The following is an 18,597-nucleotide window of genomic DNA, read 5'->3' as shown; positions in this document are numbered from 1 at the left end:
TATTTTTTACAGTATATATTCCTCTATTTTAAAACTCCTTTCCTTTCCTTTCTTATACAGTTTTGAGAAACATTTCACAAATGCTTCTCTTATTTCCTTCATCTTCTCTGTAATTTTCCCATTATATTAATTTTGCTTATAAAATTTCTTTGTTCACTTTTTTCAATTGCCACACTAACAATTCTCCTGATTTATTGGCGTGTTCAAAATATGTCTGCTTCATTTTTTTATCTTTCAACTAATTTCTTCATTGACTGTCATAGAGTATTGAGTTTGTGATATTCTAATAATAATAATATAATATAATATAATAAAAGCAGAATATTTCTTTTCCTCTTGGTTTCTCTCTCTTTCAGCTCTAAACTGTATTGTACATATTGATTTCTTCATTCTATATGACCTAATATAGGGTTCATTATATATACCTTTGTGCATTATGCCCAACACTCAATTTTCCCTCTCCTTAACTTGTTGAGACTAATTGAATGGGAAAAACTATATGGTACAAAGAGAGATCTGCTCATGCAATGGGACTTCTTCTTCCCACTATGTTAGGGTTGACTATACAAAATACATTCTGGAGGTTTATATCAATAATCAAATAATAGATCTTATTCTAATTGCACCTGATGAAAATTTTGGTCAATCGCATAAAAAGTTGTTGAGCTGAGCTTCTTTGGGGCCACTGATCAACTGCCCTCTTGCACCCTTCCCAAACTGCCCACACGTGAGAAACAGAGCCCATGCCACACAAGACAGAGTCCAAGTAAAGGAAGACTTGGGAAGCTGACTCCCAAAGGGAGGGGGTTAAGGGGAGGAGCATGTAGGGTCCTGGTGGCTGATGGGAACAGGGTTGGAACATTGTTCAGTATGCCTGATCCTTCTCCAAGCACTTTCTGCTTGTTTTCTTGCTGCATCAAGTTTCAGGTTTTTATTGCCTGTTTAAAGGGGCAGATAAGAAATTTCTTTCTGCGAGGGGTTATGCCTTGGTTGTCCTGAGGTTCGCTCCTTTTATCCTACATTGTAACAACCATGCAAGGTAACTACTGTGTACAAAGCAGCCCAAGGCACATATGTTTGATTGTTTCTCTGTCATTCTCATACAGTGCTCTTGGTAAACATAAAGAGAGTGGGCTGGATTCACTGACAGATGAGCAGTTTCCTAGTGGGGGTTCCTCACCCTGGCTGCTCTGGCCGAAACCTCCATGTTGAAGCAGCCACTTTTGAGGGTTGAGAGACAAGGACTCTCATGCAACACATCTCTGTGTACAAAGTCAGTTGTGTATCCCAGAAAGAAGTCACATATTGTGCTTCTATAGCTGGAATAAATGGGTTGCCTCTGGTTCTGATCCCTTTAGCTTTTTCCTCACAGATATTAATAACTGTGAATACCTATTTTGCAATCTATTCCTCTAACACAATGTATTCCTCTGGTTTTCTTTCAACAGGTGAAGATTGCACTTGAAAATCTTCGGGATAAACACCAAAAAAGGCCAGGAAATATATTAAGAGCTCTTTCAGAACGATTTGATAAGCATTACAAAGCTAACTAGTCCATATAAAACAGTTGCAGTGTTTCTGACGAGGTGTCTGTAATAGGAAGCATTAATACTTATGTTATTAAAATTAAATTGATATACACAGAATTGTGCTGGATTGTATATGAATTATTTGGAAGGGTCCCTAGCTCAGTAGCTCAGCACCTGCTATGTGTGCAGAAGGTCCTACATTTTTGAAGACGTACAAGTGCTTTTCTGCCCTATCCTGTAATACACCCAGAATTCCCCTTTTTGGGGAACTTGCACTAAAAGAGGCAGAATCAAAGAGTATAACGGGAAGGCGAGTGTTTAACTGAAACATGAAATAATATTACATGTGAAAGAGTAATGTCTATAAATTATCTGTATTAAACCAGTGGCACTTCTTTTATGATTATAAAAGTGTGCTCCAAGATTTGAGCCCTATAATGCAAATCATTTTAAACTTATAGCAAGAAAAGTAGAGAAAACAAAAAGATAGCTGGAATTCGTGACTGATCTAACGAAAACAGCCAACTAAACTATGAATCTGGGTCTGGTGCCCGCCCCGCAGTAGCACCCCCCCCATTGAACACCCTCTTATCAGATATCAAATACCGTATTTTTCGCTCCATAGGACGCACTTTTTCCCCTCCAAAAATGAAGGGAAAATGTGTGTGCGTCCTATGGAGCGAATGCAGGATCCTCAGCTTCGCCGCGAGGCGCCTGACCTGGAAGCCGGAGGAGGAACAGAAGGGACTCCTTCTGTTCCTTCTCCAGCTTCGCTGAAGGGCGCCACGCCTTCTCCCTCTCTGCGCAGCACCTCTCCTGTGAAGGAGAGGCGCTGCGCAGAGAGAGAGAGAAGGCGCAGCGCCCCTTGAGCAACGAGCCTATCAAGCGAAGCCCGAGGAGGAACAGAAGGGTCTCCTTCTGTTCCTCCTCCCGCTTCGCAGTGACGCGCCTTTCCAGCGAAGCCGGAGGAGGAACAGAAGGGTCTCCTTCTATTCCTTCTCCAGCTTCGCTGAAGGGTGCTGTGCCTTCTCCCTCTCTGCGCAGCACCTTTCCTGTGAAGGAGGGGCGCTGCACAGAGAGGGAGAAGGCGCAGAGCCCCTTGAGCGGCGCGCCTGCCATGCGAAGCCGGAGGAGGAACAGAAGGGACTCCTTCTGTTCCTCCTCCCGCTTCGCAGCGACGCGCCTGTCCATCGAAGCCCGAGGAGGAACAGAAGGGTCTCCTTCTATTCCTTCTCCAGCTTCGCTGATGGGCGCTGCGCCTTCTCCCTCTCTGCACAGCGCCTCTCCTGTGAAGGAGAGGCGCTGAGCAGAGAGAGAGAGAGAGAAGGCGCAGCGCCCTTGAGCGGCGCGCCTGTCATGCGAAGCCGGAGGAGGAACAGAAGGGTCTCCTGTTCCTTCTCCCACTTCGCAGCGACGCGCCTTTCCAGCGAAGCCGGAGGAGGAACAGAAGGGTCTCCTTCTGTTCCTTCTCCAGCTTTGCTGAAGGGCGCTGTGCCTTCTCCCTCTCTGCGCAGCGCCTCTCCTTCACAGGAGAGGCGCTGCGCAGAGAGAGAGAGAGAGAGAGAGAGAAGGCACAGCGCCCCTTCGGCGACGCGCCTGTCATGCGAAGCCGGAGGAGGAACAGAAGGGTCTCCTTCTGTTCCTTCTCCCGCTTCGCAGCGACGCGCCTTTCCAGCGGAGCCGGAGGAGGAACAGAAGGGTCTCCTTCTGTTCCTTCTCCAGCTTCGCTGAAGGGCGCTGTGCCTTCTCCCTCTCTGCGCAGCGCCTCTCCTTCACAGGAGAGGCGCTGCGCAGAGAGAGAGAGAGAGAGAGAGAAGGCACAGCGCCCCTTCGGTGACGCGCCTGTCATGCGAAGCCGGAGGAGGAACAGAAGGGTCTCCTTCTGTTCCTTCTCCCGCTTCGCAGCGACGCGCCTTTCCAGCGAAGCCGGAGGAGGAACAGAAGGGTCTCCTTCTGTTCCTTCTCCAGCTTCGCTGAAGGGCGCTGTGCCTTCTCCCTCTCTGCGCAGCGCCTCTCCTTCACAGGAGAGGCGCTGCGCAGAGAGAGAGAGAGAGAGAGAGAGAGAGAAGGCACACCACCCCTTCGGCGACGCGCCTGTCATGCGAAGCCGGAGGAGGAACAGAAGGGTCTCCTTCTGTTCCTTCTCCCGCTTCGCAGTGACGTGCCTTTCCAGCGAAGCCCGAGGAGGAATAGAAGGGTCTCCTTCTGTTCCTTCTCCAGCTTCGCTGAAGGGCGCTGTGCCTTCTCCCTCTCTGCGCAGCGCCTCTCCTGTGAAGGAGAGGCGCTGCGCAGAGAGAGAGAGAAGGCGCAGCGCCCCTTGAGCAACGCGCCTATCAAGCGAAGCCTATCAAGCGAAGCCGGAGGAGGAACAGAAGGATCTCCTTCTGTTCCTTCTCCAGCTTCGCTGAAGGGCGCTGCGCCTTCTCCCTCTCTGCGCAGAGAGAGAAGGCGCAGCGCCCCTTCAGCGATGCGCCTGTCCTGGCTTCTGCTTTAGCCCTGTGCAGCCTCTTTGGGCAGGGGGAACCTTCATCCCGCTGCCCTGAAGAGGCTTGGCGCGGTTATCCCAGAAGCCAGAACAGCCACAAGGTATCCCAGAAGCCAGATCCCTCTTGCTGTTCTGGCTTCTGGGGTTCAGAATAAGTTTTTCTTGTTTTCCGCCTCCCAAAACTAGGTGCGCCCTATGGTCCGGTGCGCCCTATGGAGCGAAAAATACGGTAGATAAATAACTACACAACTTTCTGAAGACATCTGAAGGCAACCCTGCATCAGGAAGTTTTTAATTGATGATGTGTTGCTGTGTTTTTTATGTTCTAAGCCGCCCAGAGTGACTGGAGCAACCAGGCTTTTACACACACACACACACACACACACACACACACACACACACACACACACTATCTCCTTTATCTCTTAGCTCCTGAAAGACTCAAGTTCCCATCTTAGCTGATTTCTTTCTTCCATAGCCTCAGTTATGAATACCAGAGTAGGCTGATCAGGATTCAAGAATTTTTTGGCCATTTGTTTCTGAAGATGATGTATGGCCCGGTGAACAAAGGCCAAGCTTTTGATCTGAAAATCATTGGGTGTGTTGAGGAATGTTATTACAGAGCTTGGAGTCAGATATTCTTTATGACGCCTCACAGTATTATGGTCATTTGCAAAGTGTCATGTATGTAGATTGTGCCATGAAAATAATTTGGTGAAGTTTAGTCACAGTGTGCTTCTTAGTCTTTAAATGGTTTATTTAATTTATTTAGATTTATATCCTGCTTTTTGACAAAATTCCTCAAAGTGACTAGTTCCTTTTACTAAAATAACGATGCTAGAATAATAGAACCTGGAGAAATATCTACAGAAAATATCCAGTTAAGCAGTCATGGGAAATCAATCATACTTCTTGCAATTTTTGTGTGGCATTCATCCATTCTTGTAATCCTGATAGCATCATTGATTGAAGTTCTCACTGCCCACATAGTGAGAGTTTCAACAATGCAGGGTGGATATCAACTTAATGGGGTATGCCAGCCCATTTCAAAACCACTCCAGCTTAGTTGGAGGTGTGGGTGTACCTAGCAATTAAGGAGGCATAGCAACTGCAGAAGCCATTTTCTTACACGCCACTATATGGCAAAGTATGTCAACCTAGAATTTCTAGAGCTCCTAAGAAAGTGAAGCATACTGCAGGAGCAACGAGTGAAGAAGCGTTTTGATGAGCTGCCTGCAGAAAAATCAGCATGGCAGAATTTAACCAAACAATCAAACAGATGGTATTGGAGATCTTAGACAATGCCTAGAGCACAAGTAGCTGGTCAAGTTTATTAGAGTAGGATTGATTACTGAGGATGATTACTTGAGATTCAGTATTCAAACCTAGTAGGTGTTAATGAAATCCACATACGCATGCTGCTGTAGAATTAAATGGCAGGTCCAATGGAAGAGCTTTTACGGTGCTAGAATTCAATACACATGACATGTTACTAAGGTTTACGTATTGCAGGATGATCCTTTTACATGCATATCTTGTCACAATTCTTACCTTTACTCCTTAGTCAATAACTGGTTTTCTGTGACCCAGTATGTTATTGTGCAATATGAGTGCTATTGTAGGTGTGATCCCTTAAGTTATCCTTAATTACAAATGGCCACAACTTCCAAGTACCAGGCACTCTAAGCCTTCCCTCTTTTTCACAGTACTTCATTTCTTCATACAGATGGCACACCCATCACAGTCACTGTAAACTGCCACATAAAGGGTCATGTCTACATAGGGTTGGAGATTAGCCAACAAAAAATTGTACCAGACAAGACTTCTGCTGCTTCCAGAGAGAGGTGACTGAATTAAAAGCAATTTAGACTTACCAGGTATGTAAGTAAAAGTTTTTGTCAGTGAATCATAAAGTGTAGAGTTGGAAGGGGCTCCAAGGGTCATCTAGTCCTTCAACTTTACTTTGAGGCATCCTGCCTATGTTGGATAAAAGATTGGATTTTGTTGAAAAATACAAAATTGTTAAACTTAGAAGGACATGATATACAGTTTGGGTGGCATGCCTGCCTATGGTATAGAAAAGCAAAAAATATAAAACTTTTACAAATCACGTAATTAGAAAAAACCTATTTAGAGTGTGGAAAAAGTATAAAAAATTACTGGAAAGAAAAACGCCACTATGGATATCCCCAGTAGAAGCTACGATCAGGAAAAAAACAAATATGGAAAAGCATTGGTTAACTTACAGTGAAATTTTAGAGTGACCTTGCAGGACAGGATTCAAAACTGATAAATCTCTAGGAATTAAGAAATTTGGTTGCAGATTGGCTACAGGTACATCAGATTAATGAATTGTTTAAAATTGATAGTGAAAATGGCTTTGCAGAACAAAAGTCTCAGTTTATCAAATACCTATTAGATACAAATATAAAAGTATTATCAAAAATATACAAACGGCTGTTGGAGTGGGAAACTAAAGATGAATTTGTGAAATCAAGCATGATTAAGTGGGCATAAGATGTGGGTCACAATATTGATTATACATTATGGGAAAAGATTGTGGAAAATAAATATGAATTTTACGGCATGTTATGCGATAAAAGAAAATAAGATCAAAATGGCCCAGAGATTTAACACCCACCAGATTGGCAAAGATGTCTAAAAAAAGAAAAAGGTGAATTTTGCATATACCTTGCAAGGGAACTTGAGGGATTTTTAATTCACATGTGGTGGTCCTGTAAAATAATTAAGGATTATTAGGAATCTATATCTAATGAATTAGAAAAGATAATTAAAAAAAACTTTTCCCCAAACACTTGAGATTTTTCTCTTGGGGAATGGTAATAACGGAGGTCCCAAAAAACAAAAGAGTTTACTACTTTATGCCACTACTACAGCTAGAACTTTATTGGCACAAATATGAAGACCAAGTATAGTACCACTAAGGAAGAACAGTAGTGTAAATTGTTTGAATATGCTGAACTGGTTTGTCTCATGAACTGGATAGGAGAAAACGGAGATAAGGAATATAAGAAGGAAGGGATAATGTTTATTGACTATTTACAGAACCAATACAGGTACAGACAAATACATAGCTTAGCAGGTCTCGTGGAAATTCAGCAGAGTCGAAATAGATAAAGTACCAAATGATGAAAAAGATGTGGATTACGTGGAGTAGTAGAAAAGCAAATGGAACCAGGAAAAGTGTGAAAGGGAAGTCACATGGTATAAGTAGATATGCTGTATTTGGTATGGTTGTAAGTGGGACGGGGTGGGGGTGGGGGTTAAATATACTCTTCGTTCCTGTTTTTGAAAATGCAAAAAACCCCCAAAAAAACCCTTCAGTAGTGGAATGAAACCAGCTTGCTTTACAACAGATAAATGATGGAGTCATATATTTGTAATTTTGTAAATCTCCATGATGGACATTGGAAACACAATACAGCAACTTGGCAAGTTACACTGCGGAAAACTAGGAAAATATTAAGCAGCATGAGATTTTCATGTATTCATGAATGTTTCTGGGAAGGCAGATCAAATCAATGTTCTGCATTTTCTGTTTTACAGGTAAACAGTGGGGGAAATAGCATCACAACTGAAGAAAATTTCACTTCATATATTTATTTTATTGGCATACGCTTGGTGCTTCAGATCAGGAAACAATGAGCTGCTTTAATCAAATGCTGCAAAACTTGATTAGTTTTCCTTATTTAGAAGAATACCTGAGCTCAGTGGTTCACCCTTGGTGGTTTCGTAAGCTTCTGATTTTGCTTTGTTCATTAATAATAGATATATATTTGGCTGGCTGTGCTTGCTCATTTGGGTATATGTTTACATGAAGATGAATAAGCACCAAGAAACTGGTCCTGATAGCAAAATTTGGAAAAAGCCAAGGAAAATTATTGCTCATATTACAAATATATATGGAAAGATGTGGCATGGTGAGTAAAAGTTTCTTTCATAGCAATAATTGTTCCTTATGAGTCATTATAATTTCATAGGACTGAGGATCAGAATTTCAGGCTTGAAGCAATGGAACAATAGTTGCCACAGTGAATCAGGCAGGACTGGACCTCTGAACCCCCCTCAGAGTCACAACAGCTACAAGTTTGGGTTGGCTACATAAGGATCAAAACAAAGGCTATTTATTTATGTAATAAGAAAACTATTTATTTATGTAATAAGAAAAACAAAGCATTTTGTGAAGTATGAAACTAAGGTGGTTTTGTGAACTGCCCTGAGGCCTCCAGGTATAGGGTGGTATATAAATTCAATAAATAAATGATAAAATAAATAAATAAGACGGGGGGCCACCAGGTGGTGTGTTGGAAGATGGCCGACAATAACATCTCTCTGACCCATATGAGGTACTAAGGGGCTGCTATGGGAGGTATGCAGCCTTCCTTAACTCCCCTAGGATGTGGGGGAGTGCTGTCCTGCCAGCGGTGTTCACAATGCACCCCCTGAAACGAGTGATGGGGGTGCCGAACACTTGGCACAGGCCCTCGGTGAAGTCAGATCTTCCTGACGCCAATTCCAATCAGCGCGTGCTGGTTGCTGCAGCTTGGAATTATAATTGGAAACATACGTTTGGAAACGAAGCTGAAAGCACATACCTCAAGTAAGGCTCAACTGATAAGACTGCTGATTAATGGATCTCTGCGACCAGGCGGATAAGTAAATCTTCTGATGAATTACCATAAGGAGACTGTATGTTTGGAACGAAGGGGGGGTGGAGGAAAAAACTCTCTTTTTTCTGCATGATGTGACATTAATAACCCTTCACCCCAGATAAAAACAAGATCCTCGTGTTTCTATGAATCACAGGCAGGATTTTAAGAACTATGTGGGACGGAGTATGACAGGAAAGAAGACTGGAGAACGGTGAGAAAAGAGAAAAAAAATTATGACGCAGTTAAAAAATGGCGTCTCGCCATGACAGGTTAGCCGGAGGAAGAAGGACTGGGGGAGGAGAATCAGGATTGTTTGAATGAGAAGGAATGCTGGAATGTAAGTTTGACCTGACAGAACCCCCAGACTCATTTGATTTATTCGGTAAGCCTGAGAAAAATAAAGGACAGATCGGAGATTAATTTTGTTTATGGAAGCGTTGTACAGAGGCTGTCCCGGATCGATATGATTTTTGGAAGAGTACAAAATCCACATAGAATGCCAGCTTTTAACCTGCTTGGGAAAATCATCAGAGATCGCAAAGAAAGGAATTTATGATAACTCATGGAACTTTGAAGTGTCAGGCATAGCCCTAATGGCTTTAGCCCAAACGTAGCAGTTTTCCTGCACAGCGAAGAAGCTAGTTGAGGTGGAAATGACTAGTCAGCTAGACTCAGAATAACTATTTACAGGATTTATTAAAAGGGAAAAAAACAGCAGTTTCTGCATACAAAACAAAGCAAATAAATCCTTTCTTTCTCTCTCTCTCTTAACCATACACAGCACTCCTACTCCTTCAACACACCTAACACCAAACTGTGCTAGCATTCCTAGATAACAGAGTTGAGTGCTGGTCGTTAACCAATCAGTGTAAATAGTTTCTAGGTTAAGCAGACCTTGGCTTTCTGCCAAGAGTAAATTGACACTGCCTTGAGTTAATTGTGTGAAGCCAGAATCTGTAAGTTTTCATAAGAATCAATTAACAGAAACTGAACACCCCCTCACAGATTCTGCTGGACAATTAACATCAAATAACACCTATCTAGGAGATTATTTTTCCAGCAAACCTAAACCCTTGCACATTTGCTTGTTCTTTATCTTTGCCAATGGTTTAGTTAATACATCTGCTACATTTTCTTCACTTGATACATAAGTACATGTGATTATATTGTCTTGTACACAGCAACATACATTTTGGTATTTTACAGAGATATGTTTGGAACGTGATTTGAAACCCTCCATTTTACTTAAGGTTATACAAGCTTGATTATCAATGTAAACTCGTACTGGTTCTCCACAATTTACATTTAAATCTGCTAACAAATGCTTGAAATAAATCACCTCGTTGCACAATTCACTCAATGCGGCGTACTCAGATTCCGTTGATGACACACTTACAACGTCTTGCTTGCGTGACCGCCAGCTGATTAAAGCTCCACCGACCATTATGACTAGTCCTGTGACAGAATTTCTATCTGGCAAATTTCCCCAGTCACTATCACAGTAGCAACTCAACATTTCGTCCTCGGAAGAATTTAATTGTAACATATAGCCAATTGTCTGTTTGAGGTATCTCAGAACTTGTTTTACCCCTTTCCAGGCATTTAGTGTGGGTTTTGAGACTAATCTACTTAATATGCCTACTGCGTAGCTAATATCAGGTCTGGACCACTGTGCTAGATACAATAAACTTCCAATTACAGAATGATATACATCAGGATGTTCAAATTCAGGACTCTCATCTATATGAAGTGTTTTTATGAAACCTGGATCCATAGGCACCACTGCCCCTTTGCAATCCTGCATCCTGTATGTAGTCAGTAGTTGTTTAACTTTGTTCTGCTGACTAATTAGGCAGCTGCCATCTTGGGCCCAGCACACTTCCAACCCTAGATATGTCCTAACTGGGCCTAAGTCTTTCATTTTGAACTTACTGGACAATTGCTTGGCAAACCTTTTAATTTGTTTATCTGTTTTGCAAGCATACAATACATCATCTACATAAATCAGACAAAACTCTTGATCACTGCCTGTACCACGTACATAAACACAATTGTCAGCTGTACTCTGCTTGAAACCAAATGACACTAAGGCCTCATGGAAACATTTGTTCCAAGATCTTGCAGCCTGTTTGAGACCATCTAGAGCTTTGTTTAATCTTAACACTCTATTGGAACCTGTCTCATAACCAGGCGGTTCGGCTAGATACAGGTCTTCTGATATTGATGCATGTAAATATGCAGTCTGGATATCAAAGTGGTTCAACAGGAGTTTTCTCTTTGCTCCAAGCGTTAAAATCAGCCTTACACTGTCCCCCTTAGCAGTAGGGGGGAAAATCTCGTCATAATCTTTTCCAGGCCTCTGAGAGTATCCTTGAGCCACTAAACGAGCTTTGTATTTGTACTTTCCTGTCACCAGAGGTTTAAGTTTGTACACCCACCTGCAGCCTACAATCTTTGCCCCCTCAGGCGCTGCTACTGGTGTAAAGACCTTATGCTCATTCAGAGAGGACATCTCTTCCTCCATTGCCTGTTTCCAGAGCTCTGCCTCCTCTTTTGGTAACTTTAACACCTCCTGAAAACTCTTGGGCTCTGCAATTACACTAAACACATTTGCAGTATCTGGAGAAAAACGCACCGGAGGCACTCCTTTGTTTTGTCGTTTAGATCTTCTGGGAGAAAATTTTTCTTCTGACCCACTTTCCTCCTCAGAACTACGACCTCTCTTTTGTTGCTTAGCAACTGGTCTCTGGCTAACTCCACTTTCTTGAGAGCTCTTATCAGAACTTTCCTCCCCCTCAGACTCTGATTCTCTGTGTCTACCTTCAGAGTCATGAAGCTCCTGGGAAGGTTCAAACCAAACCTCAGTATTGGCATGTAGTCTCTCCCAGCCACTATGTTCACAAAAACTGGCATTCCTGGAGATCACAATGCCATTTGTCCCTTCAGCAAAGCGGAAACCTTTTCCCAGCTCCTGGTAACCCACAAACACTAACTGTTTGGTCTTAGGATCTCCCTTTTTCCTCATTTGTTTTGGAATTAATACCCAGGCTTTTGATCCAAACACATGCAAATGGTCAATTTTGGGTTTTTTCTGAAACAATTTAAAGTACGGAGTTGTACCTATAGTTTGATGAAGAGCCTATTTTGGAGATAACACGCGGTGAGCATGCTCTCCCCCCAATAAGACATGGGCAAATCAGCATCATCAAGCATGGCAAACATCATATTTTGTAAAGATCTGTGTTTTCGTTCTGCAACGCCATTCTCCTCTGGGGAAAAAACGTTCATTTTCCTATGCCCAATGCCACGCTTTTGTAACCAATCTCTAAAAGCATTTGACATAAATTCGCCACCTCTGTCCGTCTGAATCCTTCTGAGTTTAATGGACAGAAATCTTTCCACAGATGCCACCCAGCCTTTATTTTATTTTTATTTTTTTTTAAATATCTTTTTATTGCTTTTTTCCAGATATAAATATAAAGTCAAATAGCAAAAGAAAAGAAGAAGAAAAGAAAAACAAAAGAAATCCAACTTTCCATTACATCTTTCCATAACCGACTGGACTTCCCCACGTCTCCCTCACCCTGCTTTCTTTACAATAAAAATATCAGCAAATTAATAGCTTGTTTCATGTGTTATTAATACTTTCAAATAATTCTCTTTTGGGTTCAAAATACTTATTATCAATTTACTTTTGCCCTAAGATAAACACAATATTATTTTAAACTTTAGTCCTTTCATAGTCATATCTTAATTTCCAATATACAAAATCTTATTGCTGGAGCTTAATTTTTCAATTCATGCAAATTATTGGCATTCATGTAACTTATAATATTTTTGTAAATAGTCCTTAATTTTTTTCCAGTCCTCCTCCATTGTCTCTTCTCCCAAATCACAGATTCTTCCAGTCATTTCGGCCTGTTCCATATAGTCCATCAATTGCATATGCCACTCTTCCAGTGTGGGCAAATCTTGTGTCTTCCAGTGCTTTGCGATAAGTATTCTTGCTGCTGTTGTTGCATACATAAAAAATGTTCTATCCTTCTTTAACACATTCTGGCCGACAATGCCCAAAAGAAAGGCCTCTGGTTTCTTGGGAAAGGTATACTTAAATACCTTTTTTAACTCATTGTAGATCATTTCCCAGAAGGCCTTCACCCTTGGACATGTCCACCAGAGGTGAAAGAATGTCCCTTCAGCCTCCTTACATTTCCAACATTTATTATCAGACAAATGGTATATTTTAGCAAGCTTGACTGGGGTCATGTACCACCTATATATCATTTTCATAATATTTTCTTTCAAGGCACTACGTGCCGTGAATTTCATACCGGTGGTCCATAACCTTTCCCAGTCTTCAAACATGATGTTGTACCCAATGTCTTGAGCCCATTTTATCATGGCTGATTTAACAGTCTCATCCTGAGTGTTCCATTTAAGCAGCAAGTTGTACATTCTCGAAAGTACCTTAGTCTTTGGTTCTAACAGTTCTGTCTCTAATTTCGATTTTCCCACCTGGAATCCTGTTTTTTTGTCCAACTTAAAAACCTCTTGAATTTGAGCATAATGAAACCAGTCTTGCACCTTATGCTTTAATTTTTCATAGCTCTGTAACCTCCAATTGTCACCTATTTTTTCTATTATTTCCCCATATTTCAGCCAACCGGCCTCCATATTGGGGTTTTTTCGGGCCTTGGCCTCCACTGGTGATAGCCACCTCGGGGTCTTACTTTCTAGTAAGTCTTTGTATTTTGTCCAGACCATAAATATTGCTTTTCTGACAATATGGTTTTTGAACATTTTGTGAGTCTTTACCTTGTCGTACCACAGATATGCATGCCATCCTAGAGAGTTATTAAACCCTTCCAGATCTAGGACATCAGTGTTCTCTAAAAGTAACCAATCTTTCATCCAGCAGAAGGCTGCAGCTTCATAGTATAACCTAAGTCTGGCAGGGCAAACCCCCCTCTTTCTTTTGCATCAGTTAGTATTTTAAGTTTTATTCGGGGCTTTTTGCCCTGCCAAACAAACTTCGAAATATCCTTCTGCCATTTACCAAAACATTCCACTCTGTCCACAATCTGAAGGGTTTGAAACAAGAACAACATCTTTGGCAATACATTCATTTTTACTGCTGCAATTCTACCCAACAAGGAAAGTTTCAATCTTGACCAAATTTCTAAATCCTTTTTAACTTCTAACCAACATTTTTCATAATTGTCCTTAAATAAATTCAAATTTTTGGAAGACAAATTGACCCCCAGGTATTTCACTTTTTTAACCACAGTTAATTCTGTTTCCTTCTGGAACTCATCTGTTTCTAAAGGTGTCAAGTTTTTACCCAGAACCTTGGTTTTTTGCTTATTCAACTTGAATCCCGCCACCCGACCAAACTCCTTAATCAGTTCCAAAACTCTTTTTGTACTAGATTCTGGCTCCTGTAATGTTAAAACCAAATCATCCACAAAAGCTTTCAGTTTATATTGTTTCGCTCCGACCTGTATTCCTTGTATCGACCGGTCCTCCCTTATCATGCTCAAAAGCACCTCCAGGACTGAAATAAATAAAAGAGGGGATAAGGGACACCCCTGTCGTGTTCCTTTTTCAATTTTAAACTCATCTGTCACCACATTGTTCACTATCAATTTAGCTTTTTGTTCTGAATAGATTGCTTCTATACCATTTTCGAACCCCTGTCCCACTCCCATCCCTTCCAAATTTTTCTTCATAAACTTCCAAGAAATGTTGTCAAAGGCCTTCTCCGCATCAATAAAAATTAAAACTGCTTTTGTATTGATATTTGTTTGCAAAAGTTCCAAATTATCAATAATGTTCCTAGTGTTATCAAACAAATGTCTGCCTGGTAGAAAGCCTGCCTGGTCCTTATGAATTACTTCATTTAACACTCTTTTAAGCCTGCTTGCCAAAATGTCTGCAAAGATTTTGTAATCCACATTTAGGAGTGAGATGGGACGGTAGTTCTTTAGTTGAGTCTTTTCAGTTTCCGATTTAGGAATCAATGTGATGAAAGCTTCTTTCCACGTTTCCGGTGCCTTCTTCCCCTCCATAATCTGGTTGCAAACCTCCATTAGTGGTTGTATCAAATAATCTTTTAAAGTCTTATAGTACTTGGAGGTAAGTCCATCTGGGCCTGGAGATTTGCCAAGTTGCATATTCTGGATGGCACTCTTGATTTCCTGTTGTGTTATTCGATGATTTAAGATTGTTCTCTTTTCTTGAGATAGTTTTGGTAATCCATTAGCTTTTAAAAATTGGTCTATCTCAGTCACTTCCTGAGGCCCTTGCGTATAAAGTTTTTTGAAATATTTCTGGAAACACTTTCTTATTTCTTCCGGTTTCTGTATATTTCTCCCTTCAACCTCCAGATTGGTAACAAAGTTCAATTTTTGTCTCCTTTTCAACTGCCATGCTAGCAGTTTTCCACATTTATTCGCCGATTCAAAAGATCTTTGTTTCATTTGTTTAATTTTCCATTCCACTTCCTGATTTATTAATTTCGCATATTGTGCTTGATAAAACTTGATTTCTCTCAGAATCTCTTTAGATTTTGGTTTTAGTCTCAATTTTTTTTCTCCATCTCTTATCTTCTCTAGTATCTTATCCTTTTTTCCATTTCAGAGTTTTTTCTTGATCGTGTTCTGTTGTATCAGAAACCCTCTCATTACTGCTTTACTTGCGTCCCAGATTATTCTCTTTTCCACCGAAGTGTTCAAATTTATTTCAAAATAGTCTTTTAAAGTTTTTTGGGCCTTTTTCACAATCTCTTGATCTCTTAGCAGAGTGTCATTCATTCTCCATCTGAAGGAACCAGCTGGAGTAAGTCTCAGTTCCACTTTCAAAGCGTTATGGTCGGAGCAGGTTTTTGGGCAGATTTCCACTTTTATAGTCTTAGGTGCCAGTCCTCTAGATGTCCAAATTTGGTCTATTCTTGTCCATGACAAATGAGCCTCAGAAAAGAATGTTCCTTCTTTACCTAGGGGGTTCTTTGTCCTCCAAATGTCAATCAAATCCATACTGTCAGTCAGTTCAAAGAAAGTTTTAGGTAGCCTGCCATCTTTGGTTAAATTTTGGTTTTGCGACTTATCCATATACGTAGAGACCACCCCATTCATATCTCCCATCAAAATGATGTTAGAATAGTCCAAATAATCCAGCAATATCTCATGCAGCTTCTTATAAAATTCTGACTTCCCTTCATTTGGTGCATAGATTCCTACTATCAAAAACTTTTCTCCTTGTGTTTGTATCTCAATTGCCAAAATTCTTCCATGCTCATCTTTGAATAGAAATTTCGGTGACAGGTTCTCCTTTGCGTAAATCACAACGCCTCTTTTCTTAACTTTGTCTGATGAAATAAATTCTTGGCCTAGTCTTTTGTTAATTAATACTTTCCTATGGAGCCTGGTCACATGGGTTTCCTGCAAACAAATAATGTCCAATTTTTCTTTTTTCAATATGTGAAAGATCCTCCTTCTTTTTTCCGGAGAATTCCCGCCATTTATGTTCCAACTAAGAAGCTGCAGAGACATCCTGGATCAATCTAAGAATCCTCTTGGGGTAGGTCTTCCTTTTCGTCCAGACCCGGAGGTAGAACAGGTGTTGGTTCAAGCAAAGATACTGGCCCGGCTCCTGCTACTCCCTTCCGAAGGTCCTCTCCATAGTCTTTCAAAAATTTTAGTTGGTCTTCTGCTGTTCTGATTTTAACTTTTTTCCCTTTGATAGTAAAAGATAGTCCTTGAGGGAATTCCCACCTATAAGGGATTGTGTTGTTTCTCAGTAATCCTGCTAGGTCCTTGTATGTAGTTCTTAAATCCAAAAGTTGTTTCGGTATATCTCTGTAGATTTCTGCTTTTTTGCCTTGAATCACCAGTGCTTTTTTAAAATGTAGGCCTAGTATTTTGTCACTTTCTTGCCTGGATCTCAAAATGATCAGGCAATCTCTAGCTCTGTCCTTCCTCACCACTCTTCCCAGTCTGAAAGCGGTGACAATTTTAAAGTCCTTATCTTCTTCTATGGCCCAGAACTTTGATAATTCTGATGTCAAAAAGCCAATCAAATTGTCTTGTTCAAGTTCTGGTATTGATCGTAGTCTAAGATTATTTTCCCGATTTTTCAATTCCACCATAGACCGATAGGCCTGCTGTTCACTAATTTGCCTGCAGAGTGGCCTTACTTCCCTTCTTACTTCCTCAGCCTTCTTATTGGCTTCTTCTGCTTTTTGATTTGCTTGTTCAGCCAGTTTCCGATTTTCTAAAGTTGTTGTTTGGAGGTTCCCAATCACTTGTGTATTTTGGGAAACTTGGTCAGTCAGCTTGTTGATAGTAGTTGTAACTTGATCAAACTTTGTATTTAAAGCTGCCAGCTGATCCAAAATTTGTTTAGAAACTGGGTCAATACCTCCTGAAGCCATATCTTTTAAAACTGGCTCTTGGGCTGGCTGAGCACCTTGTCCTTCTTTCAGTGTTCAAATAGCAGGAACAGATGATCTACGTGACTGTACCAGCTGTACAGGCAATGTTGTTTGTAACAGTAGCTGTTCTGCTTTTGTTTTAGCTGCCCTTTTCCTTGTGCCACTCATTCCACAGCTGTCTATGCGTCAAGGTCAAATTGTAAGTCCCATGGGAAAAATAATCCAGAAAATAAACAACCACCAAGGAGATAGTCCAAATAATAAGCAGTTCCCAGAGATTTGTTAGTCCTGAATCCACTAGAGGGAGCTTCCCTGTGATTCAGTGGAAAAATAAACTTTTTCCACCATTAAACAGCACCCCAAAGTACAAAAAATTAAAAGAGGTACCTTCAATGTCCCTTTATACTTAAAGAGCTTTCCCAAAGTACAACAAATTTTCAATAATGATGCAAGTAACAGTTTCTTTCTTATTTGTATCCAATCACGCCCAACAGTAGCACTTCCACTTTTAGTTACAGTTTCTGCAATTTGACAGTTCCTAATGTCCTGGCAGCCCCAGCATTTGGTTATTTTGTAATCCACTTAATAAAGGAGAGGGAGGATTTCCATTCAAATCAAATCACTCACCAACCTCTTGATCCCTTTCCCTTTCAAATAAACAAGTTCCAACTTGCACGATTCTGGCAGCTTTCTTTTAAAACCCTTCTCACAGCGCTCCCAGCTTGCGAAAGTTTTTTGCTTTGATCTTAGCAAAGTCGGAAGGCGGACTTCCTGTTTTCACCTCCCGTTTTCAGCCGAATTTTAGAAAATTTTGACTCAAATAGGCACTTGTAAATCCTTACTCACGAGTATAAAGTTCTGTAGCCAAATGTTCCAGGAAGAAAGGACAGCGCTCAGCAGCAGCAGCCGCGCGGCTTCGCTTCCACAGAAAGAGCGATGAACTCACAGCACCGCTTCCCCTTCCACGTTCCGGAGCCCCTTACGAGGCTCCTTCCCCGCTTCTGGGGTCACTCCTGGTGCCCGCCGAGTCCCACGGCCACGGGCTCACTCTGCCCGTGGTTTTTCTTAATGGGTCGTCGCTGTGCCGCAGCGCACGACCCTTTTCTGTGGAGCCCCTCTTCAGAGATCGAAGAGGACCGCCATTGCTGTTTCGCACCGCCTCCAGAAGTCCCTTTAAACTTAGTGAACACGTCACCCTTATTCTTCATGGGAAAAACCCAAGAGTAACGCGTGGCGTCATCCACAATTGTTAATGAAAAGCGCGATCCACCCCTGCTTACAGCAAATGGACCAATTACGTCCATGTGAACCAGCTGTAGCGGTGACTCACTAACTCTGTCACTTCTGGGGTAAGAGACTCTGTGGGTTTTAACCTTTTTACAAACATTACAATCAAAGTACTTGTTACAACTCTTTAAATTACCCCCATCAGCCAATTCAGACATTTTTAGTACACTTTTCCAGCCAGCATGCCCCATT

At 41.4% G+C, this 18,597-nt stretch overlaps 1 protein-coding gene across 3 annotated transcripts in view; it reads left to right on the top strand.

Moving 5' to 3' along the window:
* LOC308579509 (DGAT1/2-independent enzyme synthesizing storage lipids-like) overlaps positions 1 to 18,597 on the top strand; it is a 92,088-nt gene that overhangs the window by 61,473 nt on the left and 12,018 nt on the right. For 2 of the 3 annotated variants that reach the window (XM_081214058.1, XM_081214057.1), the window contains exon 7: positions 1,449 to 1,646. The exons of the other annotated variant lie outside the window; for it this stretch is intronic. In XM_081214058.1, coding sequence (XP_081070184.1) covers positions 1,449 to 1,553 — 105 coding nt within the window. In that variant the 3' untranslated portion in view covers positions 1,554 to 1,646. Of the gene's footprint in view, positions 1 to 1,448; positions 1,647 to 18,597 lie in introns of those variants that run through there. 3 annotated transcript variants of the gene reach the window in all.

This window comes from Podarcis bocagei, assembly GCF_964188305.1.
Source record: "Podarcis bocagei genome assembly, contig: HAP1_SCAFFOLD_109, whole genome shotgun sequence".
In the NCBI taxonomy this organism is placed as follows: Eukaryota; Metazoa; Chordata; class Lepidosauria; order Squamata; family Lacertidae; genus Podarcis; species Podarcis bocagei.
The sequence above is the reverse complement of the archived record's forward strand: the minus strand, read 5'-3'. Positions and strand labels throughout refer to the sequence as shown.